At 35.7% G+C, this 21,163-nt stretch overlaps 2 protein-coding genes across 2 annotated transcripts; both read right to left on the bottom strand.

Annotated features, from left to right (window-relative positions):
- Positions 1 to 14,729: 14,729 nt before the first annotated feature.
- Positions 14,730 to 16,838, bottom strand: LOC104902933 (L-type lectin-domain containing receptor kinase IX.1). Its single transcript, XM_010690873.4, has one exon. The coding sequence runs from the start codon at positions 16,737 to 16,739 to the stop codon at positions 14,769 to 14,771; it is 1,971 nt and encodes a 656-aa protein (XP_010689175.2). The 5' UTR covers positions 16,740 to 16,838; the 3' UTR covers positions 14,730 to 14,768.
- A 1,432-nt stretch (positions 16,839 to 18,270) lies between these two features.
- On the bottom strand, positions 18,271 to 20,525 carry LOC104902899 (L-type lectin-domain containing receptor kinase IX.1). Its single transcript, XM_010690833.4, has one exon. The coding sequence runs from the start codon at positions 20,358 to 20,360 to the stop codon at positions 18,393 to 18,395; it is 1,968 nt and encodes a 655-aa protein (XP_010689135.2). The 5' UTR covers positions 20,361 to 20,525; the 3' UTR covers positions 18,271 to 18,392.
- Positions 20,526 to 21,163: the final 638 nt, after the last annotated feature.

The following is a 21,163-nucleotide window of genomic DNA, read 5'->3' as shown; positions in this document are numbered from 1 at the left end:
CGTGGAATTAGTAACCCAACCTGAGTTGGGCCGACCCAGTTGTACCCGTACCCATTGCACCCGTGAATAACGACCCAGACCCAACCTGTTTCCGACCCAAAATGACCCGCACCCAACTTCACCCGCCAATGACCCAGTTAAACCCACCCAGTTATCACCCAACCCAGTTATCACCTAACCCAGTTTTCACCCAACCCAGTTACCACCCAACCCAGTTGTGACCCAACCCAGCTATCACCGACCCAGTTGTGACCCAACCCAGCTATCACCGACCCAGTTGTGACCCAACCCAGCTATCACCGACCCAGTTGTGACCCAACCCAGCTATCACCGACCCAGTTTGACCAACCAGCTATCACCGACCCAGTTGTGACCCAACCCAGCTATCACCGACCCAGTTTCGACCCAACCCTGTTAGCACCCGACCCAACTAAACCCGACTCAATGCCATTCCGACCCAACACCATTTATTTGTTTTTGGGGTGCAAGACCAAGACGTATAAGATTACCATTTATTTCAAGTTTTATCTTTCTTTTATTTTTTTCAAAAATCGATGGAACACATTTTTTGATTTTTTCTGACAAGTACATTAATATTTGGAGTAGTTCTCGATTAGGCGGAGATGAAACACATAGTTTCTGTTGTTAGACATGCATTTAAGCCATGACTTCCGTACACCATAGGGCATAATCCATAAGGTATCTTAATTCTTAACCTCCAACTTTTTTTTAATTTATGTAAATAGTTGAATTAATCATTATGTTCATTTTCAGCCCATTTATATTTGGAACGTGTTTGAACGTGTTTGAACAAGTGTGTTTGAACGTGTTCATTATGTACATTTTCAGCCCATTTTCAGCCCATTTATATTATCCATAAGACTTACTTAATGTTTGAACGTGTTCGGCCTTGTTACTTAATGTTTTAATGTCTAATAAAGAATAGTGAAGACGTCTCTCTCTAACGATCAAACATTTGTTTTACTTAGTATTTAATAAATATTAGAAATAAAATAAATAAAATCAGACTTAAAGTATTAGATAAAAAAAAAATATAAAATTAAAATTGAACAAAAACTGCCATTAATCATTCCAAGCTTCCAACATCATTACAAAATCAGCAACCCTAATATAAAAGGGGCAACATCCATTACATCCATTAATCATTACAAACATTAGACCTTTACAACATTCCCTAATACCCAACAAGTTAGATTATCATTACTAATAAGCAAAAAATTACATAATGATCATCATTTACATGGCCCAACAAAGCAGCAAAAAGTTAGTACAAAAAATTCCAATATCTTACCAAGGCAGCCACTAATACGCCCCTCGAACAAGCAGAAAAGAGAGACTTCGGATCCTCATCATTGTGGGCTCATTGGTATCTCATGACCTTCATCAAATGAGAGTGTGTTCCATGTTTCAAAAACTTGGTATCGGGTGAATTCTCCATCTTCACCCTCTACATAAATCTCCAAGTCATCCTTGCTAACACCACACAGCCTCCAAGACACCACCACCAGCATGTACCCCACCACCAACAGCATGTACCCCACCACCACCAGCCTCCAAACCACCACCACCAGCCTGCACCCCAACACCACCAGCATGTACCCCACCACCGACAGCCTCTAAACCACATACTATCACTTTTGTAAACACATTTTCTTTAGGGTCTTTTTTTCCTTCCTCACTAAGTCGTCTACATTTCTGTCTTAGAGATCTCCTACAACCCCCCTCTCATAAATCACCTTACCCTTACCTTTGTCCAATTTTGCACTTGATGTACCTGAAATTATAAACTCAAAAATTTCTAAATAAAAGAAAATATTAAAAATAAATACCAAAGACAGATTTTTGAGAGAAATAAGGCAGCAAAAAAGAATAAAATATCTAAAACATTTGGTATAAAAAAATAGCTCTCAGGTACAAATTTCACCTCATCATCGAGCACTCGACTCTAATTGACAACACAACTTAACACGACAAGAAAGCCAGCAAAGAGACACAAGCATCATCAATACCAACCAAGTATGTATCATGTTCAATTAAGGCAGCAACAGAAATGAGAGATGCATTGTGACACTAAGGGCAAAACAAGTGTGTAAAGTTAAATGTTGGCAAAAAAAGTCGCTAACAACCATAGGGCAAAGGTGGAAGACAAGAGAAAGAACAACTACAGCTCTCAGGTACAAATTTCACCTCATCATCGAGCACTCGACTCTAATTGACAACACAACTTAACACAACAAGAAAGCCAGCAAAGTGACACAAGCATCAACAATACCAACCAAGTATGTATCATGTTCAATGAAGGCAGCAACAAAAATTAGAGATGCATTGTGACACTAAGGGCAAAACAAGTGTGTAAAGTTAAATGTAGGCAAAAAAAGTCGCTAACAACCATAGGGCAAAGGTGGAAGACAAGAGAAAGAACAACTACAGCTCTCAGGTACAAATTTCACCTCATCATCGAGCACTCGACTCTAATTGACAACACAACTTAACACAACAAGAAAGCCAGCAAAGTGACACAAGCATCAACAATACCAAGCAAGTATGTATCATGTTCAATGAAGGCAGCAACAAAAATTTAGAGATGCATTGTGACACTAAGGGCAAAACAAGTGTGTAAAGTTAAATGTAGGCAAAAAAAGTCGCTAACCATAGGACTCCAATTATCTTTGCGCAAGGGACATTAATTTATTAAGCAAAAGGATATTGAACAACTAAACCAAACCCAAAATACAGCCATCAACAATGGGCCAAAATAAAAACCAGCAAACCACCATCACCAAAACAGCCATCAACAATAGGCCAAAACAAAAACCAGCAAACCACCATCACCAAAACAGCGATCAACAATAGGCCAAAACAAAACCAGCAAACCACATCACCAAAACAGCCATCAACAATAGGCCAAAACAAAAACCAGCAACAAACCATCACCAAAACAGCCATCAACAATAGGCCAAAACAAAAACCAGCAACAAACCATCACCAAAACAGCCATCAACAATAAGCCAAAACAAAAACCAGCAAACCACCATCACCAAAACAGCCATGAAGGCATGAACCATCAAACAAAAACATCACAGTTTAAGGGATTGAATCATAATCAATATCAAAAGGTTCCGTATCCTTAACAACCTCAAGAGACTCCTCATCCTCATCCTTAGAATAACCAAATATCCAATTTTGGCAAATCACTATAGCCTCAACATTTTTGGGCAGTAAACGTGTGCGGTACTTTGTTAAAATTCTGCCCCCCATACTAAATGAAGACTCGGAAGCCACAGATGTAATGGGAATAGCCAAAACATCTCTAGCCATCCGAGCCACAATAGGATAAACAGTCACATGAGATTTCCAAAAAGCCAAAACATCAAAGTGGTCATCTTGGTCAGGAGGAACATGTGGGGCATTGAAATATGATTCCATATCATTTTCAACACCCTACTAGCAGCAACATTGGCACCAAAACTCTAAAAAACAGCAAAGTAAATAGTATATCACTAAACTATTCCCAAACAGCAATCACTAATAGATTAAAATGATACACATAATAGCCAACCTTTCCTAAATTGGCCTTCTTAAATGGACGGGCAAGTGACCTTGCAAAACTTGGAGTGGAGGACTCAGAACCGGTAGTCACAGAAGATGTAGTGGAAGAAGATTGTAGGTGAGAATAAACAGTAGCATAGTGCATATACAACTCACTAAAAGCATCAACAGCTTCTTTAACCTTACCATTAAGATCTTCAGGCAAATAAACAGTAGCATACAACTCATGAACAAAGTTTTTTTTGTAACGGGGATCAAGCATAATAGCAATAGTAAGAATTAGAGAATAATTTTGCCAATATTTGTTAAATTTTTGATACATAGGAGCCGCCATAAGACGAATAGAATCAGTTGAGTTTTCTTGAGCATAATACAAAAGACTTTCAATCAAAACAATATTCTCCACATATAAGTTAGCAGTGGGGTAATCAGAACCAGAAAAAAGATATGTAATATCATAAAACGGTTCAAGAAAATCACAAACATTTTGGACAGTTTCCCTTTCAAAATCACTTAAAGAAACATCTAAACCATGCTCAAGCAAACAATACCTATCTACAGCCTCCCTAGCTTCTAAACACCTACGAAGCATAAGAAAAGTAGAATTCCAACGAGTACGAACATCACCAATTAACAAACCAGAAAAACCAGTGTTGACATACTTAACACAATCATCAAACCTCTCTTTCCTAATGTTCGAATAAGAAACATATAAAACAACTTGTTGCAACTTTGTAACAGTTTTATCCATAAACTTAAAACCAGCTTGAACAATCAAATTCAATATATGGGCAGCACATCTAATATGAAAAAATTTACCAGAACAAGGCAGCATATTAGTCCTATTATAATTAAATGAAGAACTAATACAAAGGCAAAATAAAAGGCAAACCGCAAACATGGCTTTGTAACATACAATGGCAAATTCAGATCTCACATTTTCCGTACATAAATAAAAGGCAAAATAATACAAAAAAAGATAGAAAAAAAATCACTATGAAGAACTGAACTTGAAAAACAGTAGCAAACATGGCAAAAGATCCCAAAATAATCTAGATCTGGACAAAAAAAAAACAAGTAAAGTTCAAAAAAAGTATAGATATCAGATCTCACATAGTAACATACTCACATTCACAATTTCACATTAAATTATAATTATGATTTATGAAGTTCCAGGTCTGATTTTAAGGCAAAATAAAAGGCAAACATGGCTTTGTAACATACAAAGGCAAATTCAGATCTCACATTTTCCGTATATAAATAAAAGGCAAAATAATATAAAAAAAAGATACAAAAAAAATCACTATGAACAACTGAACTTGAAAAACAGTAGCAAACATGGCAAAAGATCACAAAATAATCTAGATCTGGACACAAAAAAAACAAGTAAAGTTCAAAAAAAAAAAAGATATCAGATCTCACATAGTAACATACTCACATTCACAATTTCACATTAAATTATAATTATGATTTATGAAGTTCCACATAAAAAAAACTTAAAAACATAGTCACATAGACACATACTCACAATCTCACATATTCCGTAAAAAAATAAAAGTAAAATAATACAAAAAAAAGATATTCCGAAAAAGTAAAATAGTAAAAAACTGAACTTTACTGAAATAGCAAACATGGAAAAAAAATCTCACAATCTAGATCTCACATATTCCGTAAAAAACTGAAATAGCAAACATGGAAAAAAAATCCCAAAATAATCTAGATCTGGACAAAAAAAACAAGTAAAGGTAAAAAAAAATATAGATCTCAAACAAATGTCACATGATATTCCGAAAATAGTATAGATATCAGATCTCACATAAAAAACTTAAAAACATAGTCACATACTCACAATCTCACATATTCCGTATAAAAATAAAAAGTAAAATAATACAAAAAAAAGATACAAAAATAAATCACTACGAAGAACTGAAGTTGAAAAAAAAGTAACAAACATGGAAAAAAGATCCCAAAATAATCCAGATCTGGACAAAAGAAACAAGTAAAGTTAAAAAAAAGTATAGATCTCAAACACATGTCACATGATATTCCGAAAATAGTATAGATATCAGATCTGTAACATACTCACATTCACAATTTCAAGTAAAATAATAAAAAAATCAAGATCTTAAAAAAAAACAAGTAAAATTAAAAACAAACATCATATTCCAGTAAATCTGCAAACTGGGCCAGCATATATTCCCACAATCACATGCAAGTGCAGATCTTCCTAAATCTAAAAAAAAAAAACGAAAACGAGAACTCTAGGAAAAAGAAAACTTACCTGGTGGTTGCGACATAATTTTTTGAAGAATAAATTTGCGTTTTTTTTTTTTTTTTTGCTTTATTTTGCTTCTTCTTGGACGAAAGCTTTGTTTTTTATGATCTTCACTTCTTAACAGCTTCAGCAATCAGCCTTACTGCCTTAGCCCTTAAGTCTTCAACCCTTCTGAGCCGTGTGAAACCCGAATAAGAGAGACTATTACCCCAATCTACAATTTGCAAATAAAGAGTGAAACCGTAATACGAGAGAGGAGAGACTGAGAGAAAAGAAAAGAAAATGAGAGATTAGATCTGAGGAAGTGAGGAAGTGAGGAAGTGAGGAAGTGAGAGGATGAGAGAAAAACCTAATTCAGAGAGAAAAGCCGGAATGAGAGAGAAATGAAGTGAGGAAATGAGCGTGTGACTTAGAAAATTAGGTTTATATACCAAGGGGCGTTAGGGGGAGGTTTAGGGTTAGATCAAGGGTTGAGATTTATTCATTTATGGTTAGATCAACGGTTGAGGTTTAGGGTTAGATCAAAGGTTGAGATTTAACCATTGTTTGAATGAGTGGGTAAGATTAATTTTTGTAAGTTCATTTAGGGTTTTTAGTTAAGATTTCTGATTTTAGATTTCATTTAGAGTTCATTTAAATTTCATTTATAGTTCTTTTAGACATTTAGTATTAATTTGTAAATTTGTTTAGTAATACTAATTACTAATTATTAATATTATAAATTAATAAAATTACAAACTTTAGAAATTTAATTACTATTTTTAATTATGAACAAGATCATTAATGTAAAAATAATTATGAATGATGTTTACTAACTGTTTTAATAATTCCTACTTACTTTAAAAGTTCAATGAATAATGATGTAATTGTATTGATGTGAAAAGTTTGTGAAACAATGAAAGTTTAAATTATTAATTGTTAAGTATGAAATGCATTAAGTGTGATTATTTAAGTAATGAAATAGACGGATTTATAGTATGCTTTGATTATTGTTAAAACTGTGTAATAACATCGATGATCAATCGTATGATCATTTTGATGGTTTTGACTTTTGATTAATGTCGAAGACAATCAATCTTAATATCTTATGATCAATTTGATTTATGTCGCTAAGCTAACTAACAAACTGTTTAAGTTTAATAGTCTATTGACTCTAATACTATAAGTTTATAATTAATAATCCTTATGGTTGTTACTTGTTACATGTTAGTTGTATTACTTGTTACTTGAATACTTATGCAATCATCAATAAGAATAACTAAATAAGTGAATAACTAATAGAGTAATAGGCGATACTTAGGCAATAGGCCAGCTTTATGATCATTTGATTTATGTCAACCTTAACAGCTTAACTGAACGAAATTCGATCAATGTTTCATCCTCTACTGATACAATGACATGATTATTATTTCATACTGATTATAGACCATGATCTACTTTCATAGCTTCAATATTTCATCTTCATCCTTTAGTGACATAGTGTATGATTATGTATAATCTTCTGATCTTCATATGACATATTCGATTAAGTGATTAACATTGATGATTGTTACTTGTTGAGTTGTTCCATGATCGATGAAAAGTCGAACAATTTTATAATTACAAATTAATTAAGATGCTTTCATTAATGTTTTAACGTCAACCTAATTCTTTAATTCTAACTCTTTTTGTTGCTATATAGTAACTGATTCAGATTTCAGACAAAAGAGTAAGTAAGTCACTAACTAACAAAATGTTTAAGTTTAATAGTTTATTAACCCTAACACTACAAGTCTAAAACTCTATAATCAATAATCCTTATGGCTGTTTGTTGTTAGCTGTTACTTGTTACTTGTTATATGTTAGTTGTTACTTGAATACATATGCAATCATGAATAAGAATAACTAAATAACTGAATAACTAATGAGCGATACTTACTAGTTACTACTTAGTAACTTAGTCAATAGGCCAATTGCCATAGCCAATAATGGTGAATGACCAATAATATAAGTATAATTTATAAGTCTTATTGTAGTAACATTTCAAATTAATAATAATAATATAAGTATCAAACTATTAATGATTCAATGTATTATTAAAAAATTAACAATTACCCAACCACAATTCACAATATCAGTATAATTACAGATTACTATAATATACCACTATAAGTATAAAGTATAATGACTATAATAGTATAATCTATACCACAATATCATAATACGCCACGGAGCCGCCGGTTCGATATTTAGTCGTTCCAAGAACCAAGTCGGCAAGTCCCACCGAGATCCGATTTTTGTCGACCCAACTCGAAATCCGATTTATTCTGACCCAAGTCCCAAGTCATTCCGATAGTCGATTTGTTGAACACTCAATTAATTCTGAAGGTCGATTTATTCTGACGCAATTCATTCCCATATCGATAGCTTCCGACCCAAGTAATTCCGGAATCCGGATTATTCCGACCCAAGTTATTCCGATATCGATTTCTTTCGACCCAAGTAACCCGAAAGCCAATTTCTTCCAACCCAAGTAATTCCGAAAGCCGCATTATTCCTACCCAACTTATTCCGATATCGATTTCTTCCGACCCAAGTAACCCGAAAGCCGATTTCTTCCAACCTTAATTATTCCGACCAAAGTTATTCCGATATCGATTCCGACCCAAGTAACCCGAAAACCGATTTCTTCCGACCCAAGTCATTCTGAAACCCGATTTCTTCCGACCAAAGTTATTCCGATATCGATTTCTTCCGACCCAAGTAACCCGAAAGCCGGTTTCTTCCGACCCAAGTCATTCCGAAACCCGATTTCTTCCGACCCAAGTTATTCCGATATCGATTTCTTCCGGCCCAAGTAACCCGAAAGCCGTTTTCTTCCGACCCAAGTCATTCCGAAACCCGATTTCTTCCGACCCAAGTTATTCCGATATCGATTTCTTCCGACCCAAGTAACCCGAAAGCCGATTTCTTCCGACCCAAGTCATTCCGAAACCCGATTTCTTCCGACCCAAGTCATTCCGAAAGCCGATTTCTTCCGACCTAAGTTATTCCGAAAGCCGATTTCTTCCGACCCAAGTCATTCCGAAAGCCGATTTCGACCGACTTCACCTTATTCCATTCCGACCGAAATTCACCCAACCCAGATACCGGCCGACCCAGTCTCACCCGACCCATTTCCGACCCAGTTCGGAGATCCTCTCACCCAGTTTCACCCGACCCAAGTTCACCCGACCCACCCAGTTCCGACCCATGACACGGTGTCACCCAGATTATTCCGACCCAAATCATTCCGACCCAGCCTGGGTCAACCCAAACCCAGCCAGTGACCCAGATTGACACCTCTACATCAAGTATGTGGAATTTGATGAAATTTTTTCGAATTGAATTGCTATACATGGATGATGGAGAATATTCTTGTTGAAGTTGAAAGGAGAAATTTGAGGAGAATTGTGAATATTGGTGCTGGAATAGTATATTCCTGGTTGAATTGGATGCATAAATTTTTTATTTTGTCCATATCATAGGAGAAATGCTGCCGAAATTTCTGTAGATATTGATGATTTGGGCTAAGTAAATCATTGGACTATTAATTGTATTATATAAAAAAAAAATCATATGAGCATGTAGTTTTTAGGTGCATTATACTTGTATGTTACACATTAGTTTCTATTAAGTAAAACCCACCTTTTAGTTTGTTTTTGAAAAAAATTGAATAAATGAAGAAGTTCAACAAGAAACTCTAATCTAACTATGTTTTAAAATAAAATGTGTTTTCGGAAATAAAAAAGTTTTGGGAATCATAAACATTTTTAGTTCAAGAATAGTCCAATTTGAAAAATTCATAACATGATTAGATAAACGATCTCATTTTTTTAGTTAGTTAGTGTAGTTATTCCCGTGGTGGTAATCATGATTAAATCGATAGACTAAAATAACCTGAGAGATTCTGAGCCTAATAAACTGAGATATACATATCAATCTCACATTTTTCTTTCATGTGTGATGTTCTCTTATGGTACATTCTCTCTAGAACTTACATTGATACTCTTCAAGATTATATTGACTCATGTTGGCATGAAGCAAAAAGATATTTCTTTTGTAATAAACTACATAACCAAATAGCCACCTTACATCATTTCTGGACCCCTTTGAGCCTAAAAGACTATTATTTTGCTTAGCCTTCATTATAAACCATTGAAAAACCATAAAAAAATTCATGACTCAATATTTTGAGCTGATGGAGCATGGTTGTTGATGGAGCAACAACTAAGTGTGGGGGGTGTTTCTATAAAAGGTGTGGTTATGACAATTGAAGTGTTGATTGCGCATAAAAAATTGTAATCATAATATTCTTTGGAAAAACTGAATGGGACGAAAAAGAAGAAAGAAGTAAAAAAAAAGAGACAAAAATGATGAATGAAAAAGTGAAATGGAAAAATAAAAGTGAAGAAAAATGAAATCAAGTATAATATGCAGCTACAAAGGATGATATAAATGGGCGTTTGTATATCAAAGTCAAAATACAGGAAATTGTACTGATTCACAATGACAAAAGGTTGAAGTACTGTGTGAGAGTTGTTTTTGCTCCCTCTTGTCCGGAAAAGGAGGAGTTATTAAGTTTTTTATCCACTTAGTTCAAAGTCATCTAATCCACATATCTTTAAGATTTCCTACCTTTTAACCATAGCCCCATATAACCTAAAAAGTCTTTTGATTTATGTCTGACATGTTGTCTAACAATAGTGGAGAATCGAGAAGATATGCAAGCTTATGGCAGATACTTTGCCATTGGAATGAACCTTGAGCGAAACACATAAGCTCTTCAAACACATGAGTGACAAGTTATTATGTATATGATGTGTTATGGGGTTTCGACATTTTGGTTGTTCTAAACTGATAACGTTACATTCTTGTTAACATCTTACTTGAGTTTTCACTAACTTATATAAGTCAAGCCCAATCTATATATGGAAATGCAGCCCAACTTGAAGATAAAAAGACAATAGAAGAAAAGAAGAAAAAGGAAAAAAGAAAGAAACAAGAGGAAAAGAAGAAAGAAACAAAAACAAAAAAAGGGAAACCGCAAAACAAAACAGAGGAACGACGTCCTCTTCCTTTTCGCACCTCCTCTTTGCGCTCCACCTCACTCCTTCCTTCAAACCGCTATCTTTCACCACCCATCTTCACCAATAAGAAAGGTCGCGAATTGCGACGAATCAGATGGAGCAGAGAACCCAAGTGCCGTCGCAAGCAACGAGGAAGTCGATTCTAGTGCCGGAAACTTGGAGCCCGATTCTTGGCTCCAATTGGTTCGAATCTCCTCTTAGGCGGCGGAATTCGGGTATAAATACCCAATTCAGGGGTTCGAAAATATTATGAAAGAAACTCCATAAAACTTTAAGAGAGAAATAGAGAGAGTTAGCGTGAAATTTCTGGGCTAATTTGGAGTGCTCGAGTTCGACGAAGAAGACAACCTTTGGTTGGAGTCTTAGCACATAACTGAGGAGGGTGAGATTCAAGCTTGAACGTAGGTGCGAAATCCGAAACCCGAAGGCGAATTTCCGCGCAAACTCATAAGTTCTCTCTTTCTCTTATACATTCAAATTAGTTTCGAATTTCCCGATTATACTTTTGAATTTTATAGTTTGTTTGTAATGTGTTGTTGAATTATGTTTTGATTGTGATATTTGAATTAAGTTGGATTGTGTGTTTAAAGTAAATCTAGATTTGTTGTTGAATTCAAGATTGTTTGTTGTTAGATACTCAAATTGTATTTGATTGAAATGTTCAAATTCCAATTTTATGCTTAATTGGCTATCTTATTACGTATGAAGTTGAGATTTTTGCTAGTTATGTGCTTTAGCATAATCTAAATTGTATAACAACAAGTGGTTACTTGTTTAATTTAGGCCTGCAAAGATGGTTTTAAGTTCAAACTAGAATATAACTTGAACTAGTTATTTAAACATAAAGATATGATATGTTTAGATAAATTAGGGATTAATGATGTATTTATAGTTCTATAATGCTTCTAGTTTAATCATCAAAAGTTGCGAAATACTTGCGGTGATTAAATTAGTTTAGAATCGATATTCGGCCTAGTTCAATGTTGATTAAAAGTATGGAAGTATAGGGTAATTTGGCTACTTGAATTCCTACAATTAATCTATCTAATCTATCTTGGATTTATGAAATTGGAAGTATAATCAAGGTTAGAAATTTATAAATCTCTAAAAGAATTATGAGTTTAAAGTGGAATTACTTGTCATCACTTATAAATAGTAGTTAGACTTATCTTTAGTAGTTTTTAAATTCACAAAAATATCTTGTAAAACCCCTCAAAAACAATGTGAATATGTATATATTTGTAAATAACATGTATATAATAGTGAAGTACTCTTAATGAGTTGAACTTGGATTTTAGGAATATATAAACATCTCTGTGGGATCGACCCTTATTTATCATTTGACTAACTTAATTAATACTGATGTGGAAGAAATAAGGTTTCAATTTGCACGCATGACGACACATACCAGCTGTCCTGGGAGCACCAATTGTGCAGCCAGAAGAGTATTTGAGTACCGTCCCTAATCTTCCATCTAATACCCTTGCGTAGGATGTGCTGTTGTTGGATGATTTTCCGCCAAATAGGAGAGTCTTGGGGTTTCGGTGAGCAATTGAAGAAGGATTGTTTGTTCAAATATTTGGTCTTATGAGTCGAACCCAGATATTGGTTCGGTCGGTTAGAATTTTCCAGCTATGTTTTGCGAGGTAAGGTTGGTTGAGGGGAAGAGTTTTGCGAGGACCAAGTCCCCCGACGGCCTTTGGGGTGCAAATTTTATCCCAAGCTATAAGTGGAATACTATTTCTTTTTCCTTATTTTGGTGCCAAAAGAATTTCCAATGGGTGGTGTCTAGGGTTTTTGTTAGGGTAAGGGCAGTAGAGTGGAGGCACACGTATAGGAAGGTAATGACTCGAGGTTCGATTGGATGAGGGTCAAGCGACCAGCTTTGGAAAAAAAATCCTGCCTCCCAGAGATTAATATGTTTGATTTTGGAAAGAATCGATTGTAAATCTGTTGTAGTTGCGTGGAAAGAGCTGAAGAAAACCCCTAAATACCGTCCTAGATGGGATTAAGGGAGCATATGGAATTAACTGGCTAAAGAAGTGCGTCTTGTTAGTTGAACTTGCTTAGAGAAAATAATAGGTGACTTGTGGTAGTTTACAAGTTGAACTGAGAGGGTGCCAAATTTGCCAAAGGTTGTTTTCAAGTTTTTCCATGCTATAGTGGATGCTTTACAGAACAATAGATTGTCGTCGGCAAACATAAGACATGAAATGGTTACAGTTCGGTGGTGGAGTTTGAAACCAATCCCTGAGCCTCGAGTATTACCGTACATTGTTAATTTTCTGACCAATACGTCCATGCATATGATAAACAAATAGGGTGCAAACGGATCACCTTGTCGGAGGCCTCTGAAAGGCTTGAACCATTGGGTAGTTTTGCCGTTGAATTTAATGGAGTACAAAATATTAGTCACACATTCTTTTATTCAGAGGACCCACGTGGAGGGGGGGGGGGGGAAGCCAAAGGCATTTAGGGGTTCCCAAAGGAAATCCCATTCCACCCTATCATAAGCTTTTTTCATATCAAGTTTGAGGGCACACCATCCCGTTTTATTTTTTGATTTTTGGAAGATGTTGAGGGAATCCTGTGCAATAAGAAGGATGTCTTGGATGGAACAATCCTTTGTGAAGGCGTTTTGAAGGGGAGTGATTTTGCGCTGGAGAATGGGGCCTAAACGGTTCACAAGAATTTTAGAGATGCTTTTGTAGAGCGTATTAATTAGGCTAATAAGTCGGAAGTGATCTGGTGTTTTAGTATTTTCTTTTTTGGTAATAAGGTAATAAGAGTATGGTTGAGTGAAGGTGGAAGTTTGCCATCGTGAAAGAAACTTTGTATTGCAAGAACGATGTGATTTCCTATGATTGGCCAATAAGCTTGGAAAAATTTAGCGCCATATCCGTCTAAACACGATGCTTTATAAGGATTAATATCAAAAAGTGCCTCCTTGACCTCCTTTAGGGTAACTGGAGCTAGTAGGAGGTCTGAGTCCGTTTGGGAAACAAATGGTTTAGAAAGTTTAGATCTAGAGTTCTTTGGGTGGCAGTAGTGGAGGCAAATCGCTTTTGAAATGAGTTGATAGCAGGGAGGAGATGTCTTCTTGAGAATCAACCCATTTGTTTACTTCATTTTTTAGTCGAAAAATGGTGGAGTTGGTATGGAGCTTTTTCATCTTGTTGTTAAAGAAGCGAGTATTACGATCGCCTTGGGTAAGCCACGTTTTACGGGCAACAATGCCCTAGAACTTGTTGGTGAAGAGAAGGAGTTTCTCCTGTTGGCGGAGTAATGGGTTGATGATTTTGAGCGATAGAGCATTATGAGGTTCGTCCCATAATTTTGTTTGTAATTCGTGGATTTTTTCATCATTGGCTTGAAGTTTGTTTGTAGTTTGTCCGAATTTAGATTTTGCCCAGGCTTTGAGGTTTGTTTGATCCGTTGTAGTTTCTGTTGAATGCGAAAGAACCGAGATCCCGGGATATTTGAATTATATTGTTTGCGAACAATGGAATGTGATTGTTTGTCAAGAATCCAGAAATTATGAAATCTAAATGGTGGCGGTTTATTGATTTACGATTGTTTGGACGAGAAGAGCATTGGTGCATGTTCGAAAATGGTGAAGTTTTCATAGGAGACTATTGAGTCAAGGCTCTCATAAATAGTGTTGTTCTGATACAAAAACATAAAATTGTACAATTTGAAGTATAAATATGCTATGCATTGAAAAATTCAACTGAAGGTTATACCCCGAACACTACGATTCAAAATGCTATGACCTTATGAGTACATATATTACTGAAGGCATTAACGAGATAGATTTAACGACCAATATCAAGGCTTGTAATTACCAATGAAGGGCCATAAGAGTTACTTGAAGGACTAGACTTGTAAGTCATCGGAGTAGGCCTCTCAAGTGAAATAGTCGGCAAAGCCGCTTCAAAGTTAAGAACTTGAATTGCTTGCTTTACTGATGGCCTCATATTGTATTCAGGATGCACACACCACAGGCCAACAAGCAATAAACACTCCGTCTCTTTAGCACTAAAATCCATCGCAAGCCTTTTATCTATCGCTAAAAGTAGCTCCCCATTTCCATAGAGATCCCACACCCACTGTACTAAGCCATTCTGATTTTCGCCATCTATGAGATTTCTTGATCTCTTTCCGGTAACAATCTCCAAAACGACTACACCAAAGCTATATACATCTGTTTCTTTACTAGCCTTTCTCGTGGCAATGTACTCGGGGGCCATATACCCGAAAGTTCCAGCAAGAGTTCCTGTTGTGGTACTATGTCCATGGTCCATTAGTGTGGCCAGACCAAAGTCACCAAGCTTGACATCGAAATTAGAATCTAGCATTATATTGCTAGACTTTATGTCGCGATGCACTACACATTGATGCCAATACTCGTGTAGATAAAGCAGTCCCGAAGCTAATTCAAGAGCTATTTTGTACCTAATAGGCCATGAAAGCGGAGCGTTCTTACCAAATAGGTGAGCATCCAAGCTACCATTTGGCATGAACTCATACACAAGTAAAAATTCACCTTTATCATGGCACCAACCAATAAGTTGCACTAGATTTCGATGTCTCAACCTGCTAATAATCCTAACCTCTGTGATATATTCTGTTTTTCCTTGTTTAGACCCTCTCAAGAATCTTTTAACAGCAACTGACATGTCTAGATCACAAAGATAACCTTTGTAAACGCCTCCAAACCCTCCTTGACCCACTTTTTGTTCACTTGAGAAATTATTTGTGGCTGAATCAAGCTCTGAATAGGAAAATCTTCTTGGCCCAACTCCTCTCTCAACTTCATCATTGAACAAGTTTTCCTCTGCTAGTTTCTTTTTCATCTGCTTCCTCTTTTGACATAGAAAGAAAATTATTATTCCCCCTAGTACGAAAATGAAAGCACATAATGGCACAATCCAACTCACCCAATCTTCGAGTCGTTTCTTCTTGTGAATATTATGAGTACCATCCAGCTCATCGGTTACCTCCAAGCTAGAATAAAACTCCCATGAAAGAAGAGTATGTCGTTCGATAAATGTCCCAGTTGAAGCTGAAAAACCAATCTTAACCCATTCAGGGATGACTTGTGGTAAATCAATTTGCAAAACAAGGCTCGAGTTTCCTATAGAATTTGGCTCATTCCTATATGACCACAACAAGCTCAAATTCCTAGTAGTGGCGTTGTAATTGATCCAAACGTCGGCCACATTACCACTGTGCTCGCTAGCATTCCAACGCGTATAATTCGAGGAATTAATGGAGTTGACGTTTATACCAACATGCTCAAATGAAGGATCCCCAGTATATACATTTACATACGAATCAAACTCAACCACAATCATTTGGTTGCTAGAGGAGTTAGATGTTGTCTCGTTAAAAAGACCCAAATAAATACCAACTGAGTTAGGTGGACTTTGAAAATCAACCGGAGCAATAAAGAATGCTAGCCCGTGACCATAAGAGCCTGGTGCCCTATTTAAGGTGTCAATCACAAAAGAGAAATGAGTTGAAAAATCTGAAACATTTCCCGAATTTTTATCCCAAAGGCGCACCTTCTTATCATAGGTTATCAAACCAAGACGGGGATAGTGATGAATACTGTTAAAATCCACTGTTCCATTGGAACATTTAGCATCTCCATGGCGAAATATGTTAGAACAGTTTTGATCAAACCGCGGGAATTCAAATGAAAAAGAGAGAGCCACTGGAAGAAGATGAATAAGTATGAGGGATGATATGATTGTAATAGAGAATATGCAAATATTCTCCATATGTTCTGCAAAATATATATGACTCGAGGAGAATTACACAATTGGATGGATATGGAGCAAAGTGTTTCAACATCAACATGGATAATACTTTAGGGAGCTAAGCAAAGAGGTCGCCACACTGAAGTTGTTGTTGGCTTAATTAAGTTTAACATGTATAGAGAGGAGAACAAGGGATGAAGACATGATGTGAGATGCTAACGGTCTTTTCCGCGTAGAGTAAGGAGATACAATAAATCAATGGAGCAAATAAACTAATAGTGTTCCTTTCTTGACTCAACTTTGTATATTACTAAAAGAAGATGCTGAGCTGAGCACATCCCCATCAATTTTTAGTTAATTCTATCCAGAATTTGGTGTTGTAAGGAACACAAGTAGAAAATAGAAGAAACATCTAAACTCTTTAGTTTATTTGTTCGATATGAGGAAGTATTTTAGTTATCATAAATGATAGGTGCTAACATATTTTAGGTGCTAAAATAATTAGTAGTGTTTGAGGAGTATTTAAAATAAGATTTTCGGTGGTTAAAATGATTCAAATGATAAGTTCAAATTTGTACCTTTTCAAAATCAGTTCACTGAAATTTGGAAAAGTCTTGGTGATTTGTGTAAATTAAAACAAATTGTTGTTTAGAAATTATCATTTTGAAGAATTTAAAAGAACATTAAATTCTGGTCATACTATCGAAATTTAAACATGAGTAAATTGGACAAACAAAAGAACACCGAGTTTATTAAATGAGCATTTGGTCTTAGTTTTTGAACATTTTTTCTTAGATAAAAAAAATTATGTTACAGGATTGAACGCTAGTTATCATATTTTAAACCAAAAATACGCATTTAATCTTAATTTTGAACAGTGTGTCTTATGTAAAAGAACATTTTAGAGTTAAGGCCCCTTATAAAAAATTAAAAGACATTATTTTCTTTGTTGACATTAATAATCATATTATCTAGTCCATATTTATTAGAGGACCAACTTTAGATCTCTATGCACGCCTCTTATTCTTATTTCTCCCACTTATCTTATTGTGCAAGTGTGAGAACTATCTACTTATTGCGAAAAACATAATCATATGAACAAGAGAAACCTTGTTTCTTTGTTTTTGCTTGTAGCCCTGTTCTTTTTAATTAATTTTTGCTTATCTAAACTTATCTTAACTTATTAGATCTAATATAAACTTATTTTATAAGTGTGTAAACCTTATTTTTAATGAACTGAAATAATCGGAATTATCTGAACTCACTAAAACTTATTAACATATATGAACGAAATGGAGCCTCTATGTTTATGTGGGAGCGTGTTTACAGCTCTTCACCAAAATTCCAGCAGCTATCAAGTAATTAAAAAGCCCCTTTGACTTCATTAGAAGCCATCAAATGGGACTCCATCGAATGGGCCTAAATCGTAGAACATATCCATATTAAACAAGCATGGTTCCCTCCCTGCAAATAACAGGGAAGATACCAAATAAATATGAATAATACTAGAACTTGTTCAAAACACGTTATACAAAAACATAAAAATGTACAATTTAAAGCATAAATATTTGATGAATTAAAAATTTAAACTACATATTTTATCCTGAACACTATGATCCAAAATGCTATGAACCTATGAGTACATAAATTATTGGAGGCACTAATGAGATAGCTTTAACGACCAATATCAAGGCTTGTAATAATCAATGAAGGCCCATTAGAGCTACTTGAAGGACTAGACTTGTAAGTCATTGGTGAAGGCCTCTTAAGTGAAATACTCGGCAAAGCCGCTTCAAAGTTGAGAACTTGAATTGCTTGCTTTATTGATGGCCTCATATTGTATTCAGGATGCACACACCACAAGCCAACCAACAATAAACACTCCATCTCTTTAGCATTAAAATCCATCACAAGTCTTTTATCTGTCGCTGAAAGTAGCTCGCCATTTCGATAGAGATCCCACACCCACTGTACTAAGCCATTCTGATTATCGCCATCTATGAGATTTCTTGATCTCTTTCCGGTAGCAATCTCCAAAACGACTACACCAAAGCTATATACATCTGTTTCTTTACTAGCCTTTCTCGTGGCAATGTACTCGGGGGCCATATACCCATAAGTTCCAGCGAGAGTTCCCGTTGTGGTACTATGTCCATGGTCCATTAGCGTGGCCAGACCAAAGTCACCAAGCTTGACATCGAAATTAGAATCTAGCATTATATTGCTAGACTTTATGTCGCGATGCACTACACATTGATGCCATTCCTCGTGCAGATAAAGCAGTCCGGAAGCTAATTCAAGAGCTATTTTGTACCTAGTAGGCCATGAAAGCGGAGCCTTTTTACCAAATAGGTGGGCATCCAAGCTACCATTTGGCATGAACTCATACACAAGTAAAAATTCACCTTTATCGTGGCACCAACCAATAAGTTGCACTAAATTACGATGTCTCAACCTACTAATAATCCTAACCTCAGTGATATATTCTGTTTTTCCTTGTTTAGACCCTCTCAAAAATCTTTTAACAGCAATTGGCATATCTAGATCACTAAGATAACCTTTGTAAACGCCTCCAAACCCTCCTTGACCAACTTTTTGTTCACTTGAGAAATTGTCCGTGGCTGAATCAAGCTCTGAATAGGAAAATCTTCTTGGCCCAACTCCTCTCTCAACTTCATCATTGAACAAGTTTTCCTCTTCTTTTCTCTTTTGCATCTGCTTCCTCTTTCTATATAGAAAGAAAATTGCTAATCCCCCTAGTAAGAAAATTAAAGCACATAATGGCACAATCCAACTCACCCAATTTTCGAGTCGTTTCTTCTTGTGAATATTATGAGTACCATCCAGCTCATCGGTTACCTCCAAGCTAGAATAAAACTCCCATGAATGAAGAGTATGTCGCTCAATAACTGTCCCAGTTGAAGCTGAAAAACCAATGCTAACCCATTCAGGGATGACTTGTGGTAGATCAATTGGCCAAACAAGACTAGAATTTGCTCTAGAATTAGGCTCATTCGGGTATGACCAGAACACGCTCAAATTCCTAGTAGTGGCATTATAATCGATCCAAACATCGGCGACATTACCACTATGCTCACTAGCATTCCAAGGCGCATAAATCGAGGAAGTAAGGGAGTTTATGTTGATACCAACATGCTCAAATAAAGGCTCACCATATGTATTAATAAACGAATCAAACTCAACCAAAATCATTTGGTTACTAGAGGAGTTAGATGTTGTATCATTGAAAAGTCCTAGAAAGACAGTAGCTGAGTTAGGTGGACTCTGAAAACCAACAGGAGCAATGAAGAATGCTAATCCATGACCGTAAGAACCTGGTGCCCTATTTAAGGTGTCAATCACAAAAGTGAAATGAGTTGAAAAATCTGAAACATTTCCCGAATTTTTATCCCAAAGGCGCACCTTCTTATCATAGGTGATGAGACCAAAACGGGGAAAGTATTGAATACTGTTAAAATCCACTGTTCCATTAACACATCTAGCATCTCCTTGAGGATGTATGTTGGAACAGTTTTGATCAAACCGCGGGAATTCGAACGATAAAGAGAGAGCCACAGGAAGAAGAGGAGTAAGTAGGAGAGACGATATGATTGTGACAGAGAATACGCATATATTCTCCATATGTTCTGTAAAATATATATATAACTCGGAGGATAATTACACAATTTCACAGAACGAAGAAGAGTGTTTCAACATGAATAATTTAGGGAGCTAAGCAAAGTGTTGTTGTTGGCTTAAGTTTAACATGGACATAGAGATCAGGAGAACAAGGAATGAAGACTTGAGATGCTAACGGTCTTCTACCAGCGTAAAGAGTTTTCAAATACAATAGTCAATGAGGCAAATAAACTAATAGCGTTCTTTTCTTGACTTCAACTTTGTATATATAATACAACATGCTGCTGTACACATCCCCATCAATTTAGGGCATGTTCTCCCCAACTTATTTTCAGTTCAGTTCAGTTGAATTCAGTTCAGTTCAATTCAGTTCAGTTCAGTTCAATTCAGTTCAGTTCAGTTCAGTTCAGTTCAGTTCAGTTCAGTTCAGTTCAGTTCAGTTCAGCTCAGCTCAGCTCAGCTCTTGACAATACTTTAAGGGCCTGTTCTCTTCGGCATAAAACAGCTGAACTGAACTAAACTGAACTGAACTGAACTGACCTTATTGGAGCTGAACTGAACTGAACTTATTGGAACTGAATTGAACTGAACTGAACTGAACTGAACTGAACTGAACTGAACTGAACTGAATTGAATTGAATTGAATTGAATTGAATTGAATTGAATTGAATTGAATTAAATTGAATTAAATTGAATGTAATAAATATATAAATAATATTTTAAACAATAATAATATGAATATTAAATAATAATTATAATGATAAGTAATAATAATGAATAATAATAATAGTATTTTGGATATTTTT

The sequence above is a fragment of the Beta vulgaris genome, chromosome 9 (assembly GCF_026745355.1).
Source record: "Beta vulgaris subsp. vulgaris cultivar EL10 chromosome 9, EL10.2, whole genome shotgun sequence".
NCBI lineage: Eukaryota > Viridiplantae > Streptophyta > Magnoliopsida > Caryophyllales > Amaranthaceae > Beta > Beta vulgaris.
Note: the sequence above shows the minus strand (reverse complement) of the source record. Positions and strands in the feature narration are given on the sequence as shown.